Genomic DNA, 13,187 nt, shown 5'->3' with positions numbered 1-13,187 from the left:
CTGTGGTTGAGGTCTGGCGATTTTCTCCGAAATATAAATCCAATTACCAATGTAGTGAGTACATTCTCGATAAGACATCATCAAGGTCCCAGAATCAAAATTCGGCAAGGATTCAAGACAAGTGCCTGATTGCAGGAAGTAAGCACTTGCCTTGAATCCTTGTTGAATCGTTGATGAAATTTGATTCTGGGACTTTGATGATCACTACACCAGTAATTGGTGCTACCAAACACTGTGGGCGGTGTAAGTAATTGAAACCCCATAATGTTCATGTTTTTAATTCGGCCTTTCAACATTTACTAACACATAGCACTTTGTATCTAAATTCTGGTGCCTCTGTAGCACAAATCACAAATTATTTGTAACCCCAAACTTGATATAATACTGTAATTACAGTATTACTATTGTCTATATTCTGCAGCTGTCCAGTCCTGTCCCTGAGCAGCATTTTATTATTTACGATATTTAATCTACCAGATCGGACGACTGGATTACACAGTATTTCTTTTGTGGTAATACTCATCCCTAGGACAATGTCTGTCCATCCGATCTCTCACTGCACCTTCACCATCTATTTTCATTTGTTTGCACCCTATTTATTTCTATGCTGTGCTGTCATTTTACAGGTGCGGCAAAAGCATATTATCATGACAGTTACTAAATTTATGCAGTAGATTTCTTCTATGTCTACAATCCAAAAAGCGGTTTAGGCCAACACGATTGTGCGGTATGTACACTTTGTGAGCTATTTAGCCACATGACTGACTCTGATGGATTATCATGACTGAACTATGAATACTTTATTTTATGTACTTAGTTTCAGCTTGTTATCTGTTATTTTTGCCAGGTCATCTTGTATGTCTATGAAGTTACACCTTTATCTTTGACAAAGGCTACAAGATAGCAGAAATGCGTTCTGTTCTTTCGAATCAATAAACGAGCGTGCGAGAATTTGATGTGCCGCTTCTCCCATTCCTCTGGGGGATTGAGGACCTTTTTCAGTGTGTGTGTATGTGTGTATGTGTGTATATATATATGTGAACAAGACAGCCTCGGCTGTCAAAACGTGTTACTAGATGTAATTAAACCCCACTGCGGCACAACCTGAGAGTGCGGACATTCCTTTCTGTATGTGCGATTGACTGACGGCTTGCTCCGCCGCCATCCCGCGCCACCTTTCTGGGGCCACAGATCCCAGCAGGAGCGTTCTTGTGTGAAATATATATATATGTGTATATATATATATATATATGTGTATATATATATATATATATATATATATATATATATATATATATATATATATATATATATATATATATATATATATATATATATATATCTCCTCGAAAAACTCCTTGCATCCAGACACGAAAAACCAGGAGACAGACCACAGGACCAGATGTTAAGTTTCTTCTTTTATTTGCTCAAGTTGTGCGAGAGTGCATAACGCGTTTCGGGCTCCCAGAGGCCTTGTTCACATGCAATTTTTGTTTTGTACATTTTCTATTTTTATAGTGCACATAACACCCAAACTTTACCACCTCCTCCATGTGTCACATGATCATGGAAATAAAAGACACATTCAAAATATAACCAAAGTGTCTATATGTCCGTATAAATACATTTGCATAAGAAATAGAATCACTTGAATATAAGTTTTCATCTGCTGTCTCTGGATAAATCCATCAAATATTTGTATCTAGAGGGGAACAAGAAAAAGGGGAGGGGAGTATGTTAAAAAAGTTTCTATCTTTAAATAGTTAAAATTTATAGATTGTTCAATGAGATCAAACTGATGGATGGGTAAGATCTTAAAGTGCTATTTTTAAAGTGCAAACAGTGCATGTCCTAAAAGTGCAAAAGATTAATTATGACCTATGTTTTGTCTAGAGGAAGAAAAAGTGACCATGTGCATGAAAAACCAACTTGTAAACAAATTTGCCTTATCTCAATATTTTCAACAATTGGGTTAAAAACCACATTTTGCTTAAATTAAAGTTCATGATAAAAGCATTTGATAATCCAAGCAAGTATAATCATAAATAGATAACTCTTATTAAAACACCCTGTGTATAAAAATTGTGTAAAAATTCAAAAATAAGTACAAGTAATATATTACATATATTTACAAGATAGCGAATAATTCAAGAGGATTCATTAGTTTCCGCCTAACAGGGAACCTGACTAGACGGAACGGAAATTTGATGAAATATTTAAGAAAATCGTTGTTATAGGTACAAACAGAAAAAGCATACTCCAGGCAACAGGGAACCTGACTGCCTGAGAGCAAAAATCCAGACTTGTTTAGTAACAAATAGACCACTTGAAGAGAATTACAGAATTACAGAATAGAGTACTGAGGGATATTAGAGGAAGGTATGTAAATCCTCTGTATTATTAAGGCCATTAGGGCTTTTACTGTCGAATTCCAATATCATATTGGATTCCAACTGCCTTAATTTCAAATCCCTATTACCACCTCTTCTTAGTTTTGGTATTGCTCCCACTACATAATAAGATAAACAATTTACATCTCTATTGTGGGTAGACTCAAAGTGGCGTGCCACTGGGTAGTTTGAGTCATTGTGTAAAATTGCCCGTAGATGTTGTAGGATCCTGACGTGCACTTGTTTGCTGGTGCTGCCGATGCAATTAAGGCCACAAGTGCACGTCAGGACATATACCGCAAATTCAGTTTTGCATGTATATTGACCTACAATTGGGATTGCGGTCTCACTGAATGGGGTATGGTAGTGGGTCTTAATAACACCAAATTTGCATGCCCTGCAGGTGGAGCATTTGCGAAATCCACCTGCGGTCTGCATCCAATTCCTCTTTTGTTTGAGTTCAGGACTTGGTTGGTCCAAAATAGCTCCCATACTCCGTGCCCTACGAAAAGTAATTGTGGGTTTAGGTGGTAACAGTGCTCCTAGGACCGAATCTGTCATTATAATGGGCCAATTTTTGGTGATAATTTTCCTGATTGTGTTCTCCTGGTCACTGAATGCTGTGATGAACCTGGGGCATGTCTCATTGTCGATGTCAACATTTGAAGAGGAATTCTCTTCCATGTTGTCATCGATCGGCAAAAGGCTATCTCGGGTTCTAAGACTAGCTTTTTTCAAAGCCTGGTCAAAGATCTTCTTGGAATAGCCTCGTTCCCTTAATCTAGTTTCCAAGTCCCTCACACAGTTAGTAAAATCCTCATTGGTGCTACAGATTCTTTTCAATCTAAGGATTTCTCCATAAGGGATGCTATGGATGGTATGTTTGGGATGCAGACTTGAGGCGTGTAGGGTGGTACTCCCGGCGGTATCATTATCTATGTACACTTTAACATCTAGGAACTCAACCTCCTTTTTACTAATGTGGGATGTGAATTTCAGATTTAAGTGATTAACATTAATTTCCTTAACAAAGTTAATTGCTTCATCAATTTCACCTTGCCACACAATGAATACATCGTCAATGTATCTGAGGAATTTGATAATTTTTTCATCCACCCAGGTCTTGTGTGTCCTGTTGAGGACCTGCTCCTCCCACCAGCCGACGTGTAAACACGCGTAGCTGGGTGAGAAGCAGGCCCCCATAGCTACACCTCTCACTTGATGCCAAACATCCTTTTCAAAGGCAAAAAAGTTATTGCATAAACTCCATTCTATTAGGCTTAATATTGCCTTGTTATGTTCATAGAAATGTGCAGGTCTGAGTCCCAAAAAGTGATTAACTGCGTTGAGACCATCAGTATGGGCTATGCTAGTGTATAATGATTCAACATCTAGCGTCATTAGTACCATATCTTCCTGCCATTCTATTGTTCAAAGTTTTTTCAGAAAGTCAGTAGTGTCTCTTACATAACTTGGTAGTTGTTTCACAGGTTCTTGTAGGAAGAAGTCTATATATTGGCCCACTTTCTCACCCACACTATTTATTGCTGAGATAATTGGTCTCCCAGATAACGGCGAGATACCTTTGAGGACCTTTGGGATAAGGTAGAAGACTGGTTGTGTGGGGAATTCATTGTATAGAAATTTGAACTCCTCTCCTGATATTAAGCCTTCTCTCCTCAATTTATTTAACAACTTTTAAAGATTATCCTTCGCCTGACCATATTCTTTGTTGCTAGACTTTAAATAGCATTTGTCATCATGTAATTGTCTGTGTGCTTCAGTGATAAAATCAGGTTTTGGCCAAAGGACCAATTTGCCACCTTTATCTGCTCTTTTTATCACAATATTAGGATTAGTACCTAGCTTCTTCATCAAAGTAAAATAGTTTGCCTGTTGTTGACTGAATTCTTGTTTCTTTTTACTGTTGACTTTCTTATACAGTGTGTTTACCTCTGAAATCACACAGTCATGAAAAGTATCTATTGCATCCTTTGCCATTAATGGTACAAAATCAGACTTGCCTTTATATGGAGTTAATCCAGCACCTTTCTGTACCATGTCAATTTTACTCAAGCGTCTTTGGGTTGATGTGTCTTCATCTTGAGCTGTTGACTGTGGGTCCAATGAGGTATTTAAATCATGCATATCCAGAAATAAGGGGACATCAGCTGCCATTATCTCAGGAGCCTCTGAGACCGTAGCAGCAGTTTTAGTAGGAACTCCGGTTTTCAATTTTTGCAGAGCAAAGAATTTTTTAAGTTTCAGTTTGCGTATGTAGCAGAACACATCAACGCGAGTTGGTGCATATTTAAATGATTGTGCTGGGCAATAATTTTATCCTAGCGCCAAAAGTTGTTCCTCAGCTTTTGTCAGAACAACATCCGAAAGGTTGATGACAGAGTTATTTACTGCTGTTTCTTTTTCCGCCAACCTTGTTGTTTCTTTTGCTGTGCTTTTTTGCTTTTGCCTTCGTCGTCTCTCGCGTCTTCTTGTGTTCCTGCGTTTCCGGCTGAGTTCTTTTGCCGTGGTGGGAGTGTTGAAAGTCTTTCCTGTACTAAAAAATCAAGCTCCTGCTCTATATTGAAAATTGACTCCGGTTGGTGTGCCGCTTCTCCCATTCCGCTGGGGGATTGAGGACCTTTTTCAGTGTGTGTGTATGTGTGTATATATATATATGTGAAAAAGACAGCCTCGGCTGTCAAAACGTGTTACCAGATGTAATTAAACCCCACTGCGGCACAACCTGAGAGTGCGGACATTCCTTTCTGTATGTGCGATTGACTGACTGCTTGCTCCGCCGCCATCCCGCGCCACCTTTCTGGGGCCACAGATCCCAGCAGGAGCGTTCTTGTGTGAAATATATATATATGTGTATATATGTATATATATATATATACATATATATATATATATATATATATATAGACATTTCACTAAAAGACCAAAGGTTCCCAGGACGTTATAGTAAGAGACAACGTTAAAAAAAAACCTATAAATTCACTGAAAAAAAAAGTTGACTGGGATGTAATAGTTTGGCTCATATTTCGCTTGTATAAATCCAGTGAAATCCAGCAGTTATAGTTACCTGACCTAACTATAGCTCACACCCCTTCAATGCACTGCTAATGACCTCACATATTATACCGCTCATGACATGATCAGTGACATTACTGATGACATCTCAATTGACATAAGAGTATGATCACCACTTGGAGAGTTTCGAATAAGGTTAGAATGGTATACTTCCTTGTGGAGGTCCCCGCTTTTCATGTCTACCAGCTATGACATGATTGCCAAGTCGTGGGAGCACTCTAATCTCAATAAGTTGAGGGATCTCTGTTCTGCTGAACAGTTCATTTATGGACCTGCAGCAAGATTTTGGGTTAGAGGCCAAGACTTTCTACAAAGACTTACAGATGAAGGAATGTTTGAGAAGATTCAAACGGGGTACATTCTCACTCGAAAGAATTCCCCCCTTAGATACAGTATTGCGGTCAGGTAGCAAGGTAAGTCAGATCTACAAATCTCTAATGAATATGACCCTAGATTACCCAGAAAACAATGAGATAAGCTGAGCAGCGAAGTTAGGGGAGTGTGACAGGTGATTACAGGTGTGGATCCTGCGCTCACTGAAACATAGGACTCAAATTGCACCTTATTTGAGAAGCCCACATAGGCTGAAACCAGTCTGGGGTTTGTGTGTTTATGAGGGAGCCTGGGCCTGCAGTTAAGGCGTGACTGTTCTAATTGGAACAGGGTCAAGTCTAATTTCCATTTGTCTGGTTCCTGTCAGAGGTGGCATGATTGGTGAAAAATGGTGAACTGGATTGTGGCCCATGCAAATTACCAGTGAATCAGGTTAATTCAAGAAATTCCCACTCTGGAAAGGACATTTTGAAAAGGGGTCAGGGAAGATAACAGAGGTGGGTAGGACTGGAATGGAAGAGGAAGATTACCTAAAAAAACAAAAAAAAATGGACGAGTGCAGCACATGGTATCAGCCTGGCATGACAAAAACAATACTTTTTCAGGTTGGCTATATCCGAAATCAGTGCTAGGGAGGGCTTTTATCAGCCTAGAATACAATACCTAGATAGATACGTACCCCTCTGGAAGCAGCTGGATTCAATGTTAATTTCCTACAGCCAGGCCACTCATGAAATGTAATTCTACAAAGACATAAAGTGATGGTTAGAATGCTTGAATTCATCTCAGCCACTGGTGATGACTTTGGTCACATTCCAGCTATTCCACTATGTCCCTCCAGATGTGAGCAGCCATACGGAGATCAGTCTTAGTCCTACTCCAATAGGAAAAGTCCAGACAGATCTGCCAGACAATGTCCTCTCAAGAAAGGAACACAAACACCCCAGGCCGTTTTTGGCTATTTGACCCTCTTCATTGAGGTGCAACTTGAATCTTAAAGGACAGTGAGCACAGAATCCAGGTCTTGGCTTGTACAATATTGGGCACATACCCTTTATTTAGCTTTCCACCTAAACAGTTGTAGAAGAAAAAACTTTGCAAAATTATTGTTGATTACTATCAAAATGTCAAGTCTCTGGTTTACAGCAGCAATCTAGATAGTAATTTGGACAGTCCCAGGGATGGAGTAGTGTCTATTTCTGCGTCTTGGCCTTTGTTGCTATCCCGGATGAATATCTAATGGGGATCTTTGTCTTTTTTAATCAATTTTCGAAAATGTTGGCTGATTATATATCGGAATTTATTTTCATCAAATAAGCTATATGGTCCTTTGCATTCTTATCCATTATCACTTTGCGTTTTTAAAATAAGAACACTTGATTCTTTGTACAAGAGAGGCTTCTTCAAAATGTTAATGTTCCAATAAACTCACATTCAAGGTTTATAAACATACTTCTTTTGACTCTTGCTAAAAGCTGATATTAATAATAATTTTTATTTTAACCTTTCCAACTGATTGATCCTCAATGCCTTGATTTCTGAAGGGGGAAAGGCTAATCAGCCCTGGAAGTGATTGAACCTGTTGAACATGGAACATATATTTTCATTCTTGTGATGGTCTGCCTTTTTGTTTTCCTTTAGATTAGTGCCCTGCAGTCTTCGCACTATGCATTTGGAACCACTGTGATTGTTGGGGTAGCGCCAACCGGTGCCCAGATCTCTTTCGATCCTATGCTGATGCTCACAGGTCGTACTGTGAAAGGAGCAATATTTGGAGGTAAAGACATCAAGTTGATATAATTTATGATGCAATAGCAGTAAGAAGGTCTTACATTAGATATATACATATGAATGAATTGGGGATTTATATGGCACAACTTAACCCGGAGGCATCAAGGCGCATCTGGTGGAAAAACAGCTCAGTGGTCGGAGGCACCTGAGAGAGGCGAATTTACAGTAGGAGTCTGCAGGATAGATTGGGACAATGGATACAGCTGGATAATACCCTTGTGTTGGGCTTGACAGCCTGAGGGTTGTCCTCCCCACAACCTTTTACCTCCCTCCTCCACTTTTTCTTATCTTGTATTGCTGGTATTAGGACGTTGGGCACTTTACCATTGCTAATCAGTTCTAAAGAGATAGTTCTCTCTCCTCTAAACATGGTAACCTTGGTTCATCTCAATTGGCATATTTAATTTGCCTATAAGCCCCCATTAAAGTGATCTTTCCTGTACCCAGGGCCTGTAAATCAAATGCTACTAGTGGGCCTGGTCTATTGCATGTGGCACCTACTTACAAAGCCCATAACCATGTCTCAGACCTTCCATTGCAGAGCCTGTGTGTGACACTGCCATATCAAGCTGGCAACATAAACCTTTTACCAGGCTTAAACCTTCCCTGAAGGTAGACCCTAGGTAACCCAGAGGGCAGGGTGCAATGTAACTGAAAGACAGGACATGCACTTTTAGGTTTTCCATGCCCTGGTAGTGAAAAACGCGTATATTTGTATTTCACTACGGCAATGCCTATCTCTTCTATAGGATTACATTGGGATTACCTTAAATATATTTTATAAGTTTAATTCCCAATTGTGAAGAGATGAACTTTTCAAGTTGTGTGTCTCAGGAATAACAATTTAAACTCCAAACTTATAGTGAAGACAGATTTTAAATTGCAATTCTGAAGATGCCACTCTTAGAAAGTTGAAATGTCCTTGCTCTAGCCATTGGGTGCCTGCTGCCTGTCTATTATTAGATGTCTGGGGTAGGTGACAGTTGGGCTTTGTGTATTCCCCCTAGATAGCCACACACAATGGGAGCTTAGGTGTGAGTTGATGGGCCATCCTGGCCGGATGGGAGGGAGGATATGGAACCAGTCTCACTTACACCTGGATAGACTGAGTCCTGTCCTCACACAAAGGGCTTCATACTCCTTGTAGTGAATCTGGAGCAAGGGCCAAAAGGGAGGACCTGTGTGCACTTCAAAGGCTTGTCTTCAAAGTCACCCCCATTTCACATTTTAAAGGCACAACTGTGTATAAGTACTGGACATCTGACACGGCCACTTCAGTACATTTCTGCACCTGTGCAGACACTGCCAGGAAGAAGGAATTTTGTGCTGCTGAAAGAACTGTCAATCTGCTGAACTGGACTCTTGTTTTCTGTGCTGACCTTCTGGACTGCTGCCCTCCTGTCTGGGTGAGAAAAACTAGACCTGCAATTCTTGAACACAAGGTGACTCCATAGGTAGCTGGCTGTCCTCCTGATCTGAGGTCTCATGGACATAAAAGACTTCCAATCAACCTGTTTCTGCACCTAGATTTTGCCATCTGTGAGTCTGCCACCATGCCAAGTGGTGCCACTCCAGTCCTGGAACCTTGGAAGTGGGCCTAAGGTATATCTCCAGTAGAACCGATGCATCCTCTGTTGAGCAATGCATCCACAAGCACACCAATGCATCTCCTTGGCCGAGCAGAACCAGCATGTTGCCGCCGTTGTGTGGATTGGACCCATTGAAAACAACTCCATCACGGCAGCCTCCTACACCTGGAACTGACACATGGCCTACGAAACTGCTGCTGCACGATGCTTAACCTGTTGCAAGCACCATGCAATGCTTGTCGATGGCAGCTTAGATGAGGACGATGGATCTCCATATCGCAGCTTCAGAACTCTCAGAACCAATGCATCGCCCCCTGCTGCGCCTCGCATCCTCAACTCTGGACTTTACATTGGAAGTCCCATCAATATGATCCTTGACGTCGATGCATCAGGACCTTGCACCGCAGCCTCGCCACACTTCTAAAGCGACGCATCGCTTTGGCTGTGAGACGCCTCTTCCAGGCAAGTGCTCCACAACCAGGACTCTAGGGTATTCGTTCAGCGGGCCTAACACGGTCCTTGAAGCTGGCACACCCCCTTCATCGTGGTTGGGCTGAATTTTGACTTTATCCCTATCGGGCACTACCAGATATCCCAAATAGTGCTTCTTGCATCTAGGCATTATTTATATCTAGAAACGTTGACATCCATATCTCAAGTTCAACTCATTGAATGTTTGTTGTTCTGGTCTTGTTTTATTTATTAAATTATGCTCTATTTTTCTAACCTGGTGTGGAATCTTTTTGTGTGGTGTTTTCACTACTTTAATGTTTGAGGTTTTGCAGAAATGCTTTACACATTAACTCTAAAGTTAAGCCTGACTGCTCTGTGTCAAGCTACCAGACGGTGAGTACATGTTAATTTGGGGTTTGTCTGCTTCTAACCCTATACTCAATATAAGACTAAGTAATATCGATACAAGCTAAGAGATCTGAAACACCTTTACCCATCTTTTGTCCTCATGTAAATCCTCACTGATCCAAATAAACAACAAATCTGCGTAATCTAGATGTCCTGACTTGTGATAGGATCTTGGGATCACACCTCAATAAGGAGACAGGTCAATGCACCACAAGGTGTGGAATCTTCATCTTACTTATGAGAAATACTAATTATAGTTTTTCCCATTACAAGAGTCGCTCCCATTTCCCAGAGTTAATGATCACCTTTAAAGAAGAATTACATGTCAGTCCAATTATGTATGAAACTTGAATGGGAATAGCCTCCTCTTTGTGAGCTGGGTTGACTTTCACAGATAACACATATTATTGTTCTTTTCTTAAGAAGCAGAGTTTAAAATTACGCAGATTGCTGCCAAATTCCTTCGGATTACATGTTCATTCAGCCAAATAGGACATTTTACAAATTTCCGTCAAAGACTGGCTAATAGCTTCCTCATGAGTTAACGCTGTCCCTAATATTCACGGTTTCTTCAGCTCATTTCTATTATCTGTTTTTTTGTTTGCATGATTAGCATATTATTTGAGGGACATTAGAGAAGTGACAGCTCCAGGCCCCTTGTCCATACCCTCTCTAGAAGAAGGTATAGCTCAAATTGAAGCTATATCTCTTGGATCAGTCAAAAATCAGGGACGTTCAAGGCAAGGTTCGTGCAAACCCTGGAAGTGGCTGCATCATTCATAGTGAGAATACATGATGCAGTTTAAACCATTGTAGTGGAACGCACGGAATTGTTGAATGAGACTTGTAGGCATGGAAGAATGAAAATTACACAGGAACCTTTGTACCACCTGCGACACAGAGGAGGAAGAGGTCCCTTGACTGAGGCAAATTGGGCGCTTATGTTAGTTGGGTTGATATTATAAAGTCATTGCACAGTGTTGCCAGTAAAATCTTAAATTTAGCGGAGTAGGTTGCAAACAACCAAGCTGCTGTATCAGCTCAAGATGTCAGACAGGGCCGGACTGGCCACCAGGCATTTTGGAATGCTGTTGGGTGTTATGTTGGAATCTTACCTGTGTTAACATCCTGTGGACGCTCTGTTCATCTTTTGTATTCTGTACTAGAATGTCAGGCGTACGACGCTCGACAGTCGGCAGTTGTTCTGCACTGTCGAGGTGATCGGATGCCAGGTTGCTTTGCTCCATTAAACTTAACCTGGAAAAGGCCAACTTCGTCTGCATCATTTGTTTGCTGCCACAGAAGCAACACAACATTTTTGGCGACGGATTCTCGGTGTCTGCTGTGTTGTACGGATTCTGCTGACTCGGCGCACCGCTTTGAAAGCAACCTGGTGATCGGACGTCACCTCCTTCGGCGCTGCGCCCTCCCGATTCCTGCAATTTGACTCCTCGCATTCAGACTGGTTTGGCCTTCGTTCAAGGTACTTTTTTTCCAAATTATTTCCTCCGCACGCTTGTTGAACTTTCTGTGTTCCAAGCTTGACAGTTGCTGCTCTGTCACTGCAACGCATCTGACGTCAGTGGAGCGCTCACGTCAAATACGTGACTTATGTTCCTGACGTTCTGCTTTCTCTTTTGTCACCTCACGTCATTGAAGTGCACTCGTCACTTGGGGCATTGTTACGCACTGGAACACTCTGCCTCCCGGTAGGCATTGTATGCGTCATTCTTGATTCTGCATTCCTGCATTTTGCCCACACCGCGCTTTGTGTTCTTCGCAGCCTTAGCCTCACAGACTACTTCTGGCCTTACATTTGATTATTCGTCTACGGTGATCTGCTCACCTGGTTCTAGCAGATCCTTTCACGGTGATGTGCACACCTCTTTTTCCATACAGGTTTTTACTGTGATTTGCACACCTGTTTTTGCCATTCATTGTGTGTTTTTGTTTCTTTACTTTGAGCAATTTCGTTTTTACCATTATGGCCTCAAACATCGTTATGCCTCCAATGTTTTTATCTTCTCCAGGTACACCAATGATAGAATGGGAGGACTGGGTTGAAATGTTGGATAATTATATTGTTGCCCTAGATGGAAAGAGCTTTCTCCCTGAAAGAAAGAAAGCACTTTTACTCAGTACTCTTGGAAATGAAGGTCAGAGAATGTTTAAATACTTACCAGTTGCTATGGGTCCCAATGGTAAACCTAAGGATGATGTGTATAAAGAGGCACTGAAGAGACTTGAAACCAGATTTGCAAAAGAGGTTAATTTGGTCATGGCAAGATACCGTTTTTACACTCATCCTCAAGCTGAGAATGAGAGTATCAATGAATTTGTTTCTGGGTTACGCAAACTTTCTATTCAGTGTCGTTTTGGTAACATGACTGATGAACTTATCCATGATCAGCTCATTGTTCAATGCCGACACGAAAATTCAAGAAAGATTATGGGCTGCCAAAGACCCTTCCCTAAAAGATGCAATAGACATGGCCAAAGTGATTGAGGAGTCACAGAAATGTATCAAGGAATTAGAACGCAGGGATAAGAATTCTTCGCAGATTGGGAATGTTGAAATCTGTGATTATGAGGAGGGTGGTGAAGTTAATGTAGTTTCGAAACGTTTTAGCAAAAATAATTCAAGTAATTTTGCAGTAAGTCAAGGGTAAAGAGTGTTGGCGTTGTGGAAGTCAATTCCATTTGGGGGATTTCAAAAAATGTTATGCTTTAGATCAGACATGTAGGAAATGTGGTCGCAAGGGTCACTATTTCAGGATGTGCAAACAGAATGAGACTTGTGATAAGAGCAAATCTGCTGACAGTCTTGAAAAAGTCAAGTCTAAGGTAAATGTAATTGGCGATAGGGTTTTAATGATCCAACAAGTGGATTATGATCTGGTTAGTGTAACTAGTGATTCTCCCAGATTAACAAGACCCTCTGCTTTTTTTCTGTTTGTGGTCAAAATGTTTCACTCATGGTTGATTCTGGCTCTTTGTTTACCATTATTCCCGAATCTACATTTTCTTCTTTATGGCATGATGTTTCTTTAGCTGAAAGAGACATCAGTCCAGTTGGCTACCAAGGTAAACCCATTGATGTTTTGGGTTACATGTTTGGTGCTATTGT

General features: G+C 40.8%; 1 protein-coding gene across 2 annotated transcripts in view; it reads left to right on the top strand.

The window, feature by feature from the left end:
• LOC147727489 (alcohol dehydrogenase 1-like) overlaps window positions 1-13,187 on the top strand; it is a 256,534-nt gene that overhangs the window by 191,703 nt on the left and 51,644 nt on the right. For both annotated transcript variants that reach the window (XM_086961564.1, XM_086961565.1), the window contains exon 7: window positions 7,461-7,596. In XM_086961564.1, coding sequence (XP_086817690.1) covers window positions 7,461-7,596 — 136 coding nt within the window. The remainder of the gene's footprint in view (window positions 1-7,460; window positions 7,597-13,187) is intronic.

The sequence above is a fragment of the Lissotriton vulgaris genome, chromosome 3_1 (assembly GCF_964263255.1).
Source record: "Lissotriton vulgaris chromosome 3_1, aLisVul1.2, whole genome shotgun sequence".
Lineage (NCBI taxonomy): Eukaryota > Metazoa > Chordata > Amphibia > Caudata > Salamandridae > Lissotriton > Lissotriton vulgaris.
The sequence above is the reverse complement of the archived record's forward strand: the minus strand, read 5'-3'. Positions and strand labels throughout refer to the sequence as shown.